The sequence below is a fragment of the Lycorma delicatula genome, chromosome 6 (genome assembly GCF_047948215.1).
Source record: "Lycorma delicatula isolate Av1 chromosome 6, ASM4794821v1, whole genome shotgun sequence".
NCBI lineage: Eukaryota > Metazoa > Arthropoda > Insecta > Hemiptera > Fulgoridae > Lycorma > Lycorma delicatula.
The window spans coordinates 104,288,392-104,307,509 of NC_134460.1; the positions used below are offsets into that span (position 1 = coordinate 104,288,392).

Genomic DNA, 19,118 nt, shown 5'->3' on the forward strand with positions numbered 1-19,118 from the left:
ATGCACTTTCTAATATTCTACTTTTACAGTTTCATAATATTTTATTTTAATAGTTTGTATTTCTTTTATTAATATTTTTTACAGTTTTATTTGTAACAGAATACAGGTATAAAACTAAAATTTATTAAAAGAGCTGATATATAGCATGGGGTTATTCTTTGTTTTGGTGATTTGAACTGTTAAATGGATGGAAATGTTTAATGGGTTGAAATTATTTAAAATGAAGTCACGTACTTTACTATGCCGGGTTTTGAAATGAGTGCGATAGGAGTCGGCTGAAGATGCTGCCTAATTCCGGCAGGAAACCGGGCCCTGGGGGCGGCAAAAATGATGATAAAACAACTGGAGGGAGCAATGGCAGTAAAGATGATCCTGCTGGTCGTGGTAAGTGAATACGTATCACATGTAAGATTTATTTTTTTGTACTATTTTTATTACTGTAAAATAAATATTTTTGGAATATATCCAACTTATATTAAAGTTTATAATTCCAATCAATCTGTCTGCTGCAATCGTGACTCATCTGTTTATATACCATTTTTATTTTACTTTTTTGTGGTATAAATAAATTTTCATTCATTGTAAAAACAGTTCGTGCAAAGAACGGAACGTTTTACCGTCATACTTTTTATACCTAGAAAATTTTTATAAAAATCAGACTATTCAATTTGTGATCACGTCAAAAAGGAGTAATGTTTTATGTTGGCCTATCAGACGAACAAATTTCCATAAAATATTTGGTTTTACGAAAATTATTTTGATATCTATTGGAAATAACCGTTAAATAATAAATCTAAAAAATAATTGTATACGGCTGCCAACCAATATATGTTCTGTGTGAATATTCTTGAGTCTGTGTGAGTAAGAATTGTTCTGCGTCTTTAACGAAATACATAAGATTTGTACGTTTATAGAGTATAAAAATGAAAATTTAATTGATGAAAATGCTGAATGAAAATGCTATTTTTCAAGATCATCAAACTTCTATACTAGACGTAATAGGAAATCAAGGAGTGAAGAAACTATTAGTAAAAAAAATTAAATAAAACTGGGCAGATTATATTTCTTTTCATGTAAATTTAAGACTATCAAAATTAAACGAGTGTAAACATACGGCTGTAAAATAGAAAAAAAAATACGACTGCGTGCTTACTTGTTGGTCGTGTTCATAGCAAAAAAAAAAAAACAAAACAAAAAACTAAGGAATTGAAAGTTAAATAATAAATATTAAAAGCTGATTTTTATTTATTAAAGTCCGTTTGATACCCTCACGGATAGATGTTCAAGCTTTTTTTTCGGTTTCGTGATTCTACAATTGTTACTACCTTTCCAAAATATTCTCCGAATGTAGAAAACGGCAGGGAAATTCTATAAAACGAATTCAACGTAGGATTCGTGCTTGTATGATGTTATTAAACTCTAATAAATATTTTAAAAATAAAATCTCAAATATTTTTTAACATCAGATTTTCTTATTATGGAATTAACTATTTTTATAAGTTCAATGAGACAACCTGTGTGAATTAGGGTGATTCAACTAATAAAAATATATGAAAATAAACCAGCCAGAAATTCCACTATTATTTAATCGATCTGTTTCAGATACCGAATGTTAGAAAGGTTAATGGCTTTCAAGTAGTCAAAGTTTCTGCTAAGGAATTTTAATTACGTAGGGTTATGAGTGTTTTTTTTATGATATGTTCACAACAAAGTATCTGTTTTAAATATTTGTTGAGGTTTAGTATAAATAAATGTTGAAAATTTAATAATTCTGTGGTTAATTGATATAACCAGTGGGGCTAAATTGTATTATTTACTCTAACAAATAAATAGAGTAGCATATGCTTATCTCTTGTAAAAAAAAATTTATACTTTTAAGTGAGTTTTAGGTTTTCAGAATTTTAACTTTTACTTGATGTATTTTAGTGTAATTTTTGGGTTAAAATAACTGTTAAATCTATAATTATAATAAATTAAGACTTTTTAACAAATAATTGTAGTAATATAACTGAAAATTAAGGTGAAATTAGTGGAAATATTATTAATTATACTGTTAGAGCTTTGATAATTCTACCACCTATCACTAGGAGTTAATTTTATGATTAGATGGCACGTCAAATTAACAGAACGTTTAGGGGCTATAAAAGAATTTATATGAAAAAGTGAACTCTAACATTTGGTAAGTAAATTTTACGGTTAATTAATTATTCTTGATGATAAATATTGTTATCGATCTACCACTCATGATACTTATAAAAAATAAAAACGCGTTTTCACTCATTACATTTTACACTTATGGTATAATGATTTATTTACTAATTTATTACACGATATAAATCTTTTACATATATCCTTCCTCGATGTAAAAATTACAATAAAAATTAAAAATTAGAAAGTCATAAAAATTACAAATAATATTATAAAATTTAACAGATAATAAAAGTACCACCATCGATTTTAATTTGTAACATTATCTTTGCATTAGGAGAAAAAATAATGAAAATGTTTTTATTCAGTCTTCTTGAGCGAACGTAAGCTTTTACTACCATTGTATCTATTTCAAAAAATGTTTAAATATAATCATTTGTTTGTCAAAGTTAGTATGAGAAACATGCAACCTATTTAAAAATAATTTGCTACAAATTTTTCTATCTACAACAAAATAATAATAGGTAGTATAAAAAGTATTCAGCCTTTTGCGCACGAGCTAAGGTCAGCGTATTTTGGCAAAAGTCGAGGAAGACTGGTGTGTAATCAATCATGATATTGTCAATGACCGAAACAACCATCACCTAACAATGTTAAAGTACTTTGAGAAAGCTGGCTTCCAAAAAGAAGCTCGACGTTTGGGTGACACATGATTGATTCAGAAAAATTTACTCGATCGAATTTCTATCTGCACATCTCTACTGAAAATTAATGAAATCGAGCCATTTCTGAAGCGGTTGATTATGTGTATTTAAAGTAGATAACCTACAACGATGTGAAAAAAAGATCTTGTTCAAATCAATGAAAAACTCCACAGTCTATGGAAAAGCCCACACTGACGCCCAGAAAGGTTATGCGGTGTGTTTGGTGGGAATGGAATGGCATCTATCACGAGCTGCTGCCGCCAAGCAGATTGGTAAACTCAAAACCTGTAATGTCGACAATTAGCGCGATTGTACCTAGAAATTCAAAAGAAACTGCCTGAGCTGGTCAACAGAAAGGGTATCGTATACCACGCTGAGAACGCCAGACCGCAAACATCTTTAACGAGCCGTCAGAAATTGTGAAAATTTGACTGGGAGATTTTAATGCAACCTCTGTACAGCCCAGACCTGGAACCGTCAGACTTATCATTCATTTCGGTCTTTGCAAAACTCCCTGAATAGTGTTAAGTTAGTTTTAAAAGAGGCTTGTAAAAACATCGTGTCATAATATTTTGACCAGAAACCACAGAAGTTTTATAGCGATGGTGTTATGGTTTTGCTGGAAGAATGGCAGGAGGTAATCGAAAAAATGATCCATATATGGTCTCATAGTGTTATTTTCCAATAACAATAAATGTATTTTCAATTTTGGTCTGCAAAGGCTCAATCATTTTTAGACAACTTGATATTTTAAATTTACGTTGGTCCTTATCAATGTTTAGCATAACTTTGATCTCTGTTAGAACTTTTTACGAAAAAAAAATATTTGTGATTTTATAAGTTATTGATAAAATACTCTAGATTCTGAGACAGTTTTTCTTTTGGTCAGTTATTCAATTGGATGTTTCTACCCAACTCAATTTTTTCGATCGGTGGAGATTTTTTTCTGAGAAACCGATAATACTTCTTTTCCAGTAGTTCTTTAGTACCCTCGATGGAAAAGGAATTTATTGCAGCATTTATTTAAGTCGGTCAATATAAATTTGTTGATCAGATATGTGTTATTTTCCTCTCGAGTACAAATACCCGGATCTTCTCAGGAATTGTGGGCGAAATGGCTGCCTTCTGCAGTCCTTGAAGCACTCCGATTTAAATTGTTTGTCTTATTTACTGTGAAAAGAAAACAAGATAGTTATTTCTCGCTATTTTCTTTTTTCTTATTTTTTGATCCTTTCTGGTTGTTTTTTTATTGATTTTGGGCAGACGACCAGTTATTTAGTCATTCATATATGTTCGGTATTTGGCGTGGGGGGTGGTTTTGCCTTTGGATCTCTTTGAGGTACCTTTTTCCTATATGGTGCGGTGCTTATTGATGTAAACTGTATTTATGGTACGTATTTTACCTATAGGTGAAGCCGAATTTCTTAACCCTTCTTAATACTCTTACAGTAGAGTGCGTTAACTTTTTTCGTGTTTGTAACTTTATATACGATTTTAAATTTGAATAAAATAATATATTATTCGAAAAACTTGATGTTATCAGTTGAAAAAAACAAAAAAAAAAAACAAAATAAATAAAAAACAGATCGGTAATCTGAATAGCGTAAAAAGAATTTTACTAATTAAAAGACATTTTAATTGAGACCATAAATTGTTATTTAAAGATTTCATGTAAATATGAATATATATTTATATATACAATAAAATATTTAACGGGATTATTTTGAAATTTTAATAGTCACAAATAACACTTATTGGGGGGGGGGGGGGATCTTTTCCAATCTTTTTTTTAAGGTAATGCGATATCGTCGTGTTTTAAAATCACTTCTAATATCCCGATACGACAAACAAATTAAAAAACAATAATTAAACATTTGTAATTAAAAAACATATTTGTGTTTAAATAAACAAAAAAGTTTTAAAAATTAAACAAAAATTGTTTTTTAGTTTTTCTGCCTCCGACCTCAGAAATCACCTTCCAAGAATTTTAATGATATTAAAAGTTTAAATAAACCAAAACATTTTTGAAAAATTCAAAAACCGATATTTTTAAACTTTATCAGCTCCCCCTCCCTCAATATTTCCCCCCAAAGTATTTCTTGGGTTGCTTGCAGTACTATTATGCCTAAGAAGACATTAAAAAAAATCAATTAAGAAATATGTAATAAAACAGAGATTTTTTCAATTTTTGGGGAAGGGGGAATATTCGGGAAAAATGTTTTATAAAAAAACGGTAAGATAAAGCATTCATGTATGTACCGAGCTTAACATAAAATGGGGTTATTTTGAGAAAATTGACTCCAAAATTTTACCAACAAATTGTCCCATATGCACGAGTCTGTATAAAACTTTTATCAAAATCGGTTTATCCAGTCAAAGATTATTGAGCTTCAAACACGCCAACACATGTATATACGTATATACCACATACACATATGTATAAACATTACCCCCATTTTTTTTTTTTTTTTTTGGGTTCCTAGGTTATAAAACGTCGAAAGATACAAAAAAAATCCATATCTCATTTTTTGATTGATTATCATATTTTCCTTCTTGCACCATACATCTATGATGCCAGTTATAGTAAAAGGAACTAATGATAAAAATATAGAAAAAATAGCTACGATACAAGAAAAGTAAAAACTGGTTTTAAGAAAAGTATCTAAGAGTACAAAAGTTTTGTAATCATGTGTTCTAATAAGTGACATTATTTTCCTATAAGTTTCTAACCAATAACCTCTATTAGGTAAAAAAAAAAAAAAAAAACTTTTTATCTAATAAAATGTGTTCCCGGTATATATGGAAAGAAATTTTTTACATCCGAATTTTAAACAATACGTTATATATGAAAGAGTGTAATAAATTTTTATAAATGATTCTATGAGGAATTAGGTAAATATGAACGTACCCGTTCGCTGGGAATGGTTGATAAGAACATTGTATAGATACATTATTAATAATTTATCAAATGACTCAATGATCAATTTTTTAAGTTTCGTTGTTGTTAGTAGGTGGCCCGCTTCCAGATGTACTAGATTAACTTTTTGATTTTATTATATGTTAACACGAATAATTTAATCTTTTTTTTTGCTTTGTTTTAATTTCATCGTATAAACATAACGTTTTCTATTTATTAAGGTGGTAACGATAGATAAGTTTAAATGTAAACTGTAACTATACGCTTAAATCATTTAAGCATTTCTTTATCAAGTTTCTTGTTTTTTTCTAGGAGATGGAGGTCCAGCGAGAACGAGCAGTGCCGGTTCTTCGGGCCGGGACATCGCTCTTCGAATCCTCCAGCTTTGTCAGAAAGCGGACTGGCCTCCTATGGACCAAGTCCTTAAAAGTCTTGAGAAGATAGTAGCGACGGGAGGCGAGGATGTTAATCCTCAGCCTCTTGCCGGTCTGGCCGATCAGGTAAAAATTAAATAATTATTTTAATTGCTGTTTTTTTATTTTTATTTCTAGTACCTATCTTAAACGTAGTTTGTTCTCTTATTATTTGTACATAATTCCCGTTGTAAAAAGATGCATCCGTAGTGCTGTAACTAAAATTAAACTAGAAGGAATTTCAGGTTTATCGGCTCTCCTATCCTCAATATTGCCCCCAAAGTATTTTTTTGGGTCGTTTGTCATACTACTATGCCTAGGAAGACATAAAAAAAAAAGTTATAAAATATCTGTGCCGGCCTCCGTGGCGTGAGTGGTAGCGTCTCGGTCTTTCATTCGGAGGTCCCGTGTTCGAATCCCGGTCAGGCATGGCATTTTATTCACACACTCTACAAATTATTCATCTCATCCTCTGATGCAATACCTAACGGTGAACACGGAGGTTAAACAAAAAACACCTTTATAGTTAAAAAATATCTAATAAAAGAAAAAAAATATTTTCAATTTTGGGGGAAGGGGGAATTTTGCGGCAAAGTTTTTTGAAAACGGTATGATAAGCATAAACAACTAAAATATAAACCTAAATATAAACCAATCTAAATATGAATTATATTACAATCATTATAGATTTTTTTTTGTGGATTATTACTTCAACACTTTTAATTTAAAGCTTTCGCGCAGGTACATGGGTGTCATCCGTTTTTAGGTAGATTTCATAAGAAAGCTACCTATTGTAATGAGTACTATGATTCGACTTCCGGAAAATTTCGACATACTTTTACGTTTCACATCTCCCGTACTCCAAAACCACCGTCAGCTCAAAGTTTATATATATATATATATATATATATACATATTTCACTTTCTTGTGGACTCGATAACTGCCGTAATTTTGCGCCAATAACTTTCAAATTGTTCCTTAAAAATAACTCGTCCCAAAATCTCGATCGAGTTCGTTAACGGCCAAAATCGAACCATGGGGTGGAAATGGGGGAAGGCTTTTTCTAAAAAAAAATTATCGCTATAACTTTCTTATTAAGTAAAATATAGAATTCGTTTAAAATTTCTACTATTCTTTGGATAAGGGCCTAAAACTTATGTAAATAAAGTTTTTGGATATCATCAACCATTGGCCCAGGGGATGGAAAAAATGGGGTTTTGAAGACAAAAAATCATACCTCCCTTAATAAGCACAACATCGAATCAGTTAAAAAGTGGTCCTGTAAACTTTACCTAAAAATTTTGTTTGAAACAATTTTTGATATGACCAACCCTTAGTGGAAGGAATGACAAAAATGTTTCTGGAATTGTAAGAAGATGGGGCTTGTCGTATGCTAAACACGTGAAACTTTTTTCACGTGCAACCATTGTCGTATTGAATAAATTTGAAGTTTTTCTTAACTTTAAGGTTGAAATCGTTTTTATCTCCTACTTAGCACCGGTGAAATCTACCTCCGCCTTCCGGTGTGCCAAAAGGGATTTTTTAATCTATATCCGATGGCATCCAGTTTTTTTTGTGAAGATAAAAATCGTTTCTTATAAATAAAATTTTAAACCAATTTTGAAGATGTGCAATAAATTTTTGCCGTTAAACAATTTTAGTCATTTATTTCCTATTAACCTATTAATCTATAAAGTTTGCGTTTGAAATGCCATAATCGAAATTTTTGTAAACGACCGGATACGAGTTATCCAAGTTTTAAAAATGAGATAGACGTGACAAGAATAATATTTCCACTCCAGGCTTCCACTTCGGGAAATTATTTTCCCGCACTGAACCAAAAATATCAGTATGAAAGTGCATAGCGTTACAGGCGATATTCAGCCTTACAGGTGAATGTATTATTAACCCCAGATATTGGCTATATAGTAAAACTCATTACTTATATAGTAAGCAATTCCTAATACTGCCTGTTATATCTCAGGTTCTTTACGTGTAAGAAAGAATGAATTTTAATAAAATAAATTCGTAATTAAAATTTACTTATAACACTTTTTCTTGTCGAATTCCAGAACAAATTTCTTAAAATTGATGAGGGTAATGTTGCCTTCAATTTCCCTAAGAAAAGGGATTTTATTTTAGAAATTCATTTTGATTTTTAGAATTAATTTTAAGAATTTTAGTTCATTACATAAAGAAAATTTTTACTATAAACAGAAAAAAATCTGATGAATATGCCTTCACATAGTAAACATACCTAAATTTTGTATCAATAATTTACAAACTGTGTTGAAAAATTTTATTTTAAAAGTTAGCGCATTTTTAAGAAATGATTTATTTTCTTCTTTAATTTGCTAGAAGGTTCTAAAATTTAACATTTTCATTAAAAGTGAAAATATTACAGTTTTATCAAAGAAGTAGCAACCTGTTTTAAGAAATTCAGTTTTGAAATATTATAAAACGGTATCATATTTATTATGAAAAAATATTAAGGTTTTGTATTCGTGATTTTTAATATATTAGATACGTTTATATATTTTTGAATATTAAATGAAATTTTTGTTTTAATTTAAAGAAATATAATTTTGGTTGTACATGTGTTCTTATTTAAAAGGTAATAAAGCTTGGACAGTAGGTCAAATAAGGTTAGTTTAAATGGAGCAAGTGTTGATCGGTAGTTTGGCCGCCTTTTACCAACTTTATAAATAATAGATAATGTATTGCATACAAGTTATGAAAGGACTGACGTAATCATAATATGACGTCATGTGTTAATAGAAAATTCTATTAAGATGCCCTTATAGTGACCAGACGTTAATGGTTCTAATAGTTTACGTACAAGCGCTAGCACTGACCTCTGTTGCCTAATATTAACACGATACTATCAGTGTTTACCATTGATCTACCTTTCCTAAAAATTTTTAAAATAAGTTTGATTTTTTCTTTTTTTTAAACCTAAGTGTTTATATTTTCACTGAAGTCATTTGAAGATCGTTTTATTATTTTGTTCTGTCCATGGACATTTTTCATGAATTCGATTATGATTTACTGTAATAATTTGCCATATCTTTATTATTTACACATTCACAAAATAAGAACCTTATGTATAAAAATGAACTTTTAATTTATTTTCCTTTGTTAATAAATAATGCCAGTCCTTTTGATTCCTTTTCTATACTGGTGTGTACTAGTTTCTTTTGAATGTTCGTGATTAAACATGTCTTGATTCCCAATTCATTCTCCGAGGCCACCTGTAAAGTCTGATTAAGACTTTTTATCGAAGGCCTCCATTCCTAGGACACCGAGATTCTTCTGTCGGGATTAGTAGAAACGTCTTAGTTTTAAGGCTCCAAGAAATCATCATTTTATCCTTTTCCACCCTGATACATATTGATTAGCCTTATGCCACTATAGCCCGGGTGCGGAGTCAAGAAGTTATGGAAGTAGGATTAGCTGGCGGAGTTGACCGACCGTTAAATTGATAGCTCTGTCGTATCCTTCATTAAGAGTACGCATTAATCAGGATTTATTATAAAAATTTCTTGGCAACAGCTTTTCCATTGATGCTTTCTTCCAGCTAGGTTAGGCTTTATAAAACACTGGTGGTTTAATGTTCAATACTGAAATCTGGGTAACTGCATTTTTTTAAGAACGATTAATGAATGTTCATGATTAGTTAAAATTTTCAATGACCTTATTAAAGAGAAAGTGCAAATATTAGCAGTTAACGAAATATTAAAGATTATAAGAAATTCTGAAAGCAGCATGTTGAAATAATGGGAGAAAATGAGAGAATCTCAATAGTTTTTTGCGTTATGAACCGATTGGTAAGCGTGATGGACATCAGCCATTAAGAAGGTGATTGATTGTATTTAATAATTTTTGGACAGGAACAGGCTGCAAGCCTATCCGCGGATAGAAGAAGAAGAAGACTAATGTGTACACAAATACGGGGTGATACTGCTAGTTTTTTGTAGAATAGGTCGTGAGGATATTTTTTGACAGGAGTTTTTGTAATCAGTTCCGTTTTCAAAAAAAAAAAAATTCCTTTCGGCACGCCGGAAGGCGGAGGTAGATTTCACTGGGCAAATTAGGAGTAGGCGAACACGGATTGTACGAGCTCGTATCAAACATTACTTTCCATGTTTTACGGACACTACGTTTTCTCATTAGACTACAAGCCATTGCTAAATTTATCAAGACTCCTTATAATTTTTCCTGAACTGCTTGACAATACACCTACTTGAGGATTAGTGGGAGATTCTAGGTTTCTCTCTTTGTATTGATAAAAAAAGACAATGTTTTCAGAAATTTTTATTTAAAAACATGTGTAAATGTAACGACAATGATGTTGAGAAGATGATTTGAAAGTACATTACTTACATTAAGAATTACAACTTATGTTCGGTACCCTATCTTATTTGAATATACCGAACTTTTCTTCTTAAGTGTAGGCATATTTACACACTTTCATATTAAGCAAGGATAACACACAGAAAAATCACACTTCTTGGCAATAAAATATTGTCACTTGCAAATATTAAAACATACACAGTACTAAATCACGGCAGTTTAAATGCGTTCACTTCAAATTCACTCAATACGACAATGGTTTCATATGTAAACAAGTTTCACATGCTTAGCATATGGGAAGCCTCTTCTTACAGTTTCAACAATATTTTGGTCATTCCTTGCCGTAAGGGTTGGTCATATCAAAAAACGTTTTAGGTAATGTTTAGAGGACTTACGATCACTTTAAACCGATTCGAAACTGTGCCTGTTAAGGTAGGTATGATTTTTTTTGTCTTCGAAACCCCATTTTTTCCATCCCCTGGGGCAATGGTTGGTGATATCCAAAAATTTTACTTAGGTAAGTTTTAGGCGCTTATCCAAAAAAATAGTAGGAACTTTATATGAGTTTGATATTTTACTAAATAAGAAAATTTATAGCGATATTTTGTTTTTTATAAAAAGCCCCCATTTCCACTCTTGTGGTCTGATTTTGCCCATTAACAAACTCGACCGAGATTTTTGGTCGTTATATTTTATATAACGACCATGTCTAAATTTTCCGGAAGTCGAATCATGTTACCCATTAAAATTGATAGCTTTCTTATGAAATGTAGTAAAATATAATTACTTCCCAAAAGTTTTATGCTTGTTATTATAATTCCCGAACTTACAGTACTTCTAATATTTTAGTAAATTTTTTAATTGCATTGTAGTGATTTATTGAGGTTGCTGATTCAACAAAGTTTCTGATAATTTCCTACGTAATGAGATTGTCAATCTATGAAAAAAAATCGTATTTATTTGGTGCGTCGTAGGCATAGACATATACAATTATGTTGAGTGAATGTATTTACTATGTTTATAAATATAGGATAGATACTTCATTAATGAAAATGTAAATTAATGTGACTTCATCTAGTTGTCGCGCAAATATTAAATAAATTTAATATACGATCCCTTTTCAGTAAAATAGTAGATTTTTCAAAACGGGATCAAGAAAGGTAACCAAAGAAGACTATTTATAAAATGAATTAATTATCATAATTTAAGATATATCTCATTGTCCTAATGTTTTAATTTTTTAGAAAGTACCCTCAGGAGAATGGTTCTAATTCACTCTGGTCAGCTAACGTACAGAATGATTAACGTATTTGTAAACAATCGATTAGAACAGTATATTAGTGTAAAACGACTTGATTTAACTGGTTAATAATAAATGTGTTGCTGTTTTTTAATCTTCCTCCCCGAAAAAATCTAAAAATACAACAGCTTGCTCTGGTTTTGTCTTAGGACAGCCTTATTCATTCCTGCTATAATCATAGTTGGAAAGATTAAATTAAATTAAAAAAAATTCTGTCTGGTTTCCACTGGAGGATCTGTTATTACTTTTAGAAAATTCTAAAGGAGTATCTACAATCTTTGGTTCCCAACACAGAAGAAATACCAAAAATTAATTAAATTTTATTTCGAGATGGATTGCCTTTCAATAAACTGTAAACTTGATTACGAAATTTGACAGTTAAACTCGTCTAGTCTCAAGCTGATCACTTCGTCGTTAATTTAACCCCAAAAAATTTAAGTAAAAACTGAGAAGAAATGAATTATATTACATCATTTCTAACCAATTTATTAGCTTATGTCTTATTAATATAAATACCTGCGTATAGCGGAATATAAAGTGTCCTTCTTTCACCTTATTGATTTTATCTCTAAAACTATGATGTTCAAACCCATGCATCTTCATCAAAATAGCAAAACCCTGAAATATGTTTCTTAGTGATAAAAAAGACGATGATTATGTTTTTCAGTCATTATAATTTGTAATCTCATAACTACTGATATTAAGCTGTATGATAATCCGGAATTTTGCAGGAGTTCTGATGTAGCTTTATTGCATTATGCATATATATAGTTTAATTGTGTTGCTTCTTTATGCAATGTATAAAAAGCAGTTATTACATATTCTTGGTTCTCCGGGTAATAAGTATTTTAGTTAAATAAAACTAGAAATGCGTTAAATTTAACTAGTACGGCTAGATTAGATGACGCGATTTTCCTCGTGAAAATGCACTACAATTCACCCAATACCTTGACTCCTGTTACTAATTAATCCGAGTAGAATATTTATTGGTTGCAACTGTCTTGGAAAGTGAAAGTGGAATGTCCTTTTGTTTAAAAAATTAATTAATTAAAAAATATTGAAAAGATAATATTAAAAAAATATATATATTATTAATTTTATAAATAAATAACTTATTTTGAAGGAGGTGGGGTTCGTCCTCTGGGATGTCTGGATCAGTGAAAGGAACTGATTAAAAAACAAAATTATAAATAAATTTTAAATAACGATTATTTGATTTAATTTCGTATGAGATTTGTCAATTTTTGATTCTTCTTTTTATTATCAATATATAAAATAAATTGATTATTTAGTATAATAAAACGTAAATAACTATTATTAATTTTGAAAAAATTAAAAATAAAACTTATCTTTACATTTTCCTGATCTGATTCCTTTTTTATTATTTGAATAGAAGTTATTTAATCCAACGTATGGTATACATGTCGATTATCGGACCAAAGAAATCGCGGTAGAAGCTAGACCTCAACTAGTTGAAAGTTCCACTTCTACTTAACGAACTTTATTACAGGAGGCTGGGTTCCTACTAACTGCACCAAAGTTCAGGAAAACGGAGTATTTGTGAATATTTAAAAAAAAAAACTCGTATTTAAAACATAAAATTACATTTCATGAATAGAGAGCGAGGAAATAAAGTTTCTAAACTTTTAGATAAATCCTATTTATGGATGATGTGATATGGTTGCGATTGACAAAGATAAAGTATAATGATAATATTAAAATATAAAAATTAGACTTGTTTCAGATCGCTGTTAATTAAAGAGTCAAGATATTGACATTTCTATTAGTTACCTGAATATTGACGTGAAATAAAGATTTAAGCTAATGTTTTTCTTTATCTAATTAAAAAATTTAGTTAATCGTACTAAAAATTTTAATATTTAACTTAATGAAAAATGTAAATAAATATCAAACTAATCTTTAGAAAATTTTAAAGACAATGATAAAAATCGGCCCAGTAATGTTAGGATATGTGAGTTTAAAAATAAATAAAACTTGAAATTAAATAAAATCTTAATTAGAATACATTTTTATATATAAGGCCTAAAATGCTTATAATACAGAAAGGGGAGTTAGCATTAAAAAAATTATCTTTTTCTTTTTCAATAAAAAAAAAAAAAATACGATTTAAAATTCTAAAATTGAATAATTGGGAATATAGCAAAATTATTTAGGCAATTATACGATATAAGACAAGTACACAATCTTATAAGAAAGTACAAACTTGTATTTTAAATATCGGGCCATGAGTTTAATAGTTATATGTATTTTTAAATTTTGAAAGAAACAATTATTTTATCCAATCTTTATTGAAGAATTGACATTGATTTTTATACTGTTTAACAAAAGTAAAATTATTCAAAAAAAAAAAAAAAAAAAGATTAAAAGCCAACTGAATCGAGACGCTACAAAGAAGTTTTGCGAGTCAGTTAATATTGAATTGATGAAATTAAATTATGCTGTTGAACTTTGTTTATGAAAACTCAAAATTCCTGTAATGAAATTTGGAATAAATATATTTGGATTCCCTGATGATGTGGCTGTTGCATCCTTTTGTGATATCTCAGTATTTTAACTATTTTAGAATTAATCATGGGCCGTTATAACAGTTCCAGTAGGATACATTCCAACAGTCTACATTAGCAGTCCACTTACTGGTTACTGCTTTTTTTAAAAGTCTTACAAAATTTTAAAGCATATATTTTTTAATATATTTTCTTGTATAATTAACTAACTTTGATATTTTTCTTAGTATTTTGTATCCAGTATTAATCATAGATTATAATAATAATAATTTTAAACCTACTTAATAACGATTTATTGATTATTCATTATCACAGTATTGTGGTAATTGATTATTTGAATAATTGTCTTATTCATACAAGTAAATCTGTTAAATTTAAATATTCTCTTTATTCCTATAAAAAAAAGTAACCAACAATTTTCATATAGCTTCAGACAATAACATTAGGAAAAACACTCATTTTACCAGATAGTAAACACCAAACGAGTTATCATCCAAGTTATCCATTCAAATTACAACCCCTTGCCATCAGGATTGTGTCTCCAAAGTTAATTTAATTATTTACAGAACAATGCCCTGGAATTAATATGCATTTTTATCAGTTAAATTGTTCCACAATTGTCAAGAACTTATACCGTAAATGCTATCTTAAAAGTAATTGTTCGACGATTAGAAATATCCAGGGTTAAATTACCAAGTCATTCTTACTGGAGAAAAACTGAACCATTCGCAGTAATATACTGCAAATTATCACTAATTTCATAAAAATGTAGTGATTTTTAACTTTTAATACCTGTGAAATTTTACTACTTATTAACGTATCATTTAAACTTCATATTTGTCAGGTTTCTAAATGTGTGTAAAAAAATAAATCTTAGTTATCACAAATTGAAAAAATCTGATTTGGAAATCACGTAACTTCCTTGTACCGCCTATTAAATTACATGTACACATATTTTGTTGCACTTCATTTAAACTTATTTTATTTGAAAGTGAGATACGGTCCTCCAACTCTTTATTGAAGTGGATAGTTACATAATTGCTAAAATATTAGTTTTTATTAATATCTATGCAATTTATTAATTCAACAATCTTATATGAAATATTAGGATATAGTAAAAATCCCTTTATTACTCGTATTACTAGACCAATATTATTTGTATCTTCGTGAGGTCGTGATTTACAAAAGTTTCAGATTTCTGGCGTGTCGTATAAATAAAAGTTAATAATAATTAAACTATTCCGTTTACTGAACTCCTTTATACCGGTTAAAAATGTTAATTTCGACATTACGGTGTAAAATATCCAGTTTTTATTATTGGATTATTTGGTGAATAATCAAAAATGAAAAAAAAAACAATCATACAGGAAAAAGAAAAATTAACATGAAGAAATATATTTCAAAAATACGGCAAGAAGATGAATATGAAGAGGAAGAAAATGTTAAGAACAAGGTAAAAATAAAAAAAAAAAATTAAGAGAAGATGATAAATAATGATAAATATAAAAAGAAACAGAATGTTAAAACCAATGAAAGAATAACAAAATTAAAAGAAGATGATAAATATAAAGAGGAAGAAAATGTTACAAACAAAGAAAGAATAAAAACATTAAGAAAAGATGATAAATGTAAAGAGGAAGAAAATTTTAAAACCAAAGAAAGAGAAAAAAGATTAAGAGATGATTATAAATATAAAGAAGAAAACGTTAAGACCAAGGAAAGAATAAAAAGATTAAGAAAGGATGATGAATATAAACAGAGAGAAAATTTGAAAACTAGAGAACGTGTACACAAAGTAAGATCAGAATTATATCAAACCAAAGAGCGATTGAATGATTGATAATAAAAAACAAATAAACGAAATGATGATCAACTTCGACTTGGGAGAATATTGTCCCACAATATCAGAGGAGTAATGAATTAAGAGAAGAATTTTTTGCAATTTATTAAAGATCGGGCATGTATACCTCAGTGTATATGTTGTTCTTGTGAGGTCTATTTTTCAGTCACTATTTAGTTAACTTTAATGTAGATAAAATTAAACAGAAATTCCAGAATAATTAAATAAAATTAAACAGAAATTAAGCTAGAAAATCCACAAATAATACGATTCTAAATTATAATTTTCAATTAATATTATATAAGCAGATGTTTCACCAAATATATTACATACACACATATGTAATAATGCCTATTAAATTACATATATATATATATATATATATATTTTTAAAAATAGATAAAATTTTATTTCATTAATAACTTCTGATTTTTTAAAATTATTATTACTGAATAATTACTTACTGTAATTTTTTTTACTATCACAGGTTAATAATTAATAAATTAATACATTTAAATTAAAAAAAAAGTTAAAAAAATAAATTTAAAAAAAAGGAGATGAAGTCTGATTCGAACCGATGTGCCTTCCCCTTGTAAGATCAAAATATTTCATTAATTAAAATTTTATTTGGCTATAACTCTGGAACCAATGAAAATAAGTATCACTTATGGTATGTTGCTGAAAAGCTCTCTATGAGGGCTTATTACTGCAGTTAAGAAAACGTCAAAAATCCAAATGTTTTTGGATTTTGGCCTTTTTTGGACAATTTTGGTTCACTCGATTGCAATCAAAAGGGGAGGTGCACAACTAAATGTTACAACAGTCCTAAATCAAAAATTTAAACACCCTACTGCTAATCGTTTTTGAGTTATGCGTGATACGTAACAGACGTCACGCCGAAACTAGTCAAAATGAATTCAGGGATGGTCATAATGGATATTTCCGTTGAAATCTGAAACCGAAATATTTCCTTCCTTTACTTCGTACAAGGAAGTAAAAATTAAATTAATGCATTATAGTAAGAGATGATAATAAATAATTCTTTTAATTATACGAAATAAGTAGTGGCCATTAACTTATGGTTGGAATACATAGGATTTCTCATCCAGGTAGCATCAAACCTTTTTTTATTACGTAAAAAAGTCTAAAGTGATTTTTAGAAGAAAATATTTTTATAACGTGGTGGTTAGAAGGGAGATTTCACCATTTTTAATAAGAAAACTGTTATAAAAATTAAAAAAAAATAAAACTTCTTTATTAATTCATTTTTTCCTGATTAATTCCACATATAAGCTTGAAACTTGTCGGTGGGAAGGTGGAAATGGAATTTTGTAGAGTATGAAGACGCCGCTACTAGACCACCACAGAAATCGACAGAATGTGTGTTATTTCATTTATACGGGTCAAGCAGGAAGTTCTCCCGGGTCATAATCTATTCTACTCGTAAAAATAACGGAAAAAGTACATATAAACATATGACCCTTTTATAATTCTTCTTTATAATTCCTTTTAAAATTCTTCGTTTACGTGATACGGCTAGTGAAAGATTTTGCTCGCATTTTAGCCACTCCAATGAAATGGTCATACTTAAATTTTTAGAATATTAATGGACGGGTAGAATTAGTGATTTCTTGAGGTTTTTGATCTGAAAATCGTATGAAATAAGTCCCAGAATCGTATATGCAGAAGTTTTTGAGAATTCTGAGGTAAAAAGTAATAAATTAAGGTAAAAAACCCTATTTTGTAATGTTTGACGTACAGTAACTTTGTTAAACGCGTAATAAACAGCAAAACTTATAAATAAAACTTGTAAAGAATTTAATTTTGAACAAAATTCTGAAAGATAATTTGAATAAAACAAAGAAAAGGTAGAAAAATTTGAATTTTATTTAAAAACAGTACATTATTATATTTGTCAGAAAATATTTATTTAATATAAAATGAAACCAAATTCTTTCTTGGTGTTGTGAAAAATTAAAAAAAAAACAGCCGGTTCAACGTTAACACCCAGGAGACGGTATGCTTCACTTGAAATTCTACAACTTGTGAAATACAAATCGACAACTCTTCAAGTATGTTTTGTTTACTGACGAGGCAAATTTCACTCGAGATGGCATCAACTTACTCAATGAGCATACATTGGGCAGAAGTAAATCTTCATGAAACGGTGAAAAGTAATTTTCAACACCGATTTATCGACAATGTATGGTGCGGTCTTCTTCACAATAAGCTGTTTGGACCGTTCATACTACTTGGCCGCTTAAATGCTGAGATCTACTTGCACTTTCTTCAAGAAGAATTACCGTAGCTGCTTGAAGATGTTGTTTTAGTGCTGAAACACAAAGCATACTCCCAGCAAGATGGTGTGTTTCTCCCACTTCTCTTGTACTGTTTCTACTTACTTAAATCATCATTTCCCTGAAAAATGGATCAGTCCGTGGAGGTCAATCTTTTTTTTTTTTTTTGGTATTTATTTGTTTACATTCCTGGCCACCATAATCGCCTGATCTATGGTAACTTCTTTAGATATTTGCGTCTGGGGATAGAGAAAAATATTCTATACAAAACAAAAATGTATTCTCGTGTGGAACTAATTGTCTGCATTATGGGTGCGGCTGAGCAACTTAAGGATAGCTCTGAAAAATTAAAAAGAGCAACAAAATCAGTACAGAAGAGTGCCAAGAAATCTATTGAAAATGGCGGGCTCATTTTTAAACATTTATTTTAAACTGCTACGTATAAATGCACTTTGGTCTTGTGTACTGATTTTAAATAAAATTTGAATTTTTCTAATTTTTCTTTGTTTTATTTAACTTACCTTACATCATTTTGTTCAAAATTAAATTCAAGTGTTGTTTAAAAATTGTAGTGTTTATTACCATCCATTTAACAGTTATTGTACGTCAAATATAAAAAA

At 29.2% G+C, this 19,118-nt stretch overlaps 1 protein-coding gene across 1 annotated transcript in view; it reads left to right on the forward strand.

Moving 5' to 3' along the window:
• The first annotated feature begins 281 nt into the window (after nucleotides 1–281).
• nompC (no mechanoreceptor potential C) overlaps nucleotides 282–19,118 on the forward strand; it is a 243,395-nt gene continuing 224,558 nt past the window's right edge. Inside the window, exons 1-2 of the mRNA XM_075369639.1 lie at nucleotides 282–384; nucleotides 6,082–6,269. Coding sequence (XP_075225754.1) covers nucleotides 282–384; nucleotides 6,082–6,269 — 291 coding nt within the window. The remainder of the gene's footprint in view (nucleotides 385–6,081; nucleotides 6,270–19,118) is intronic.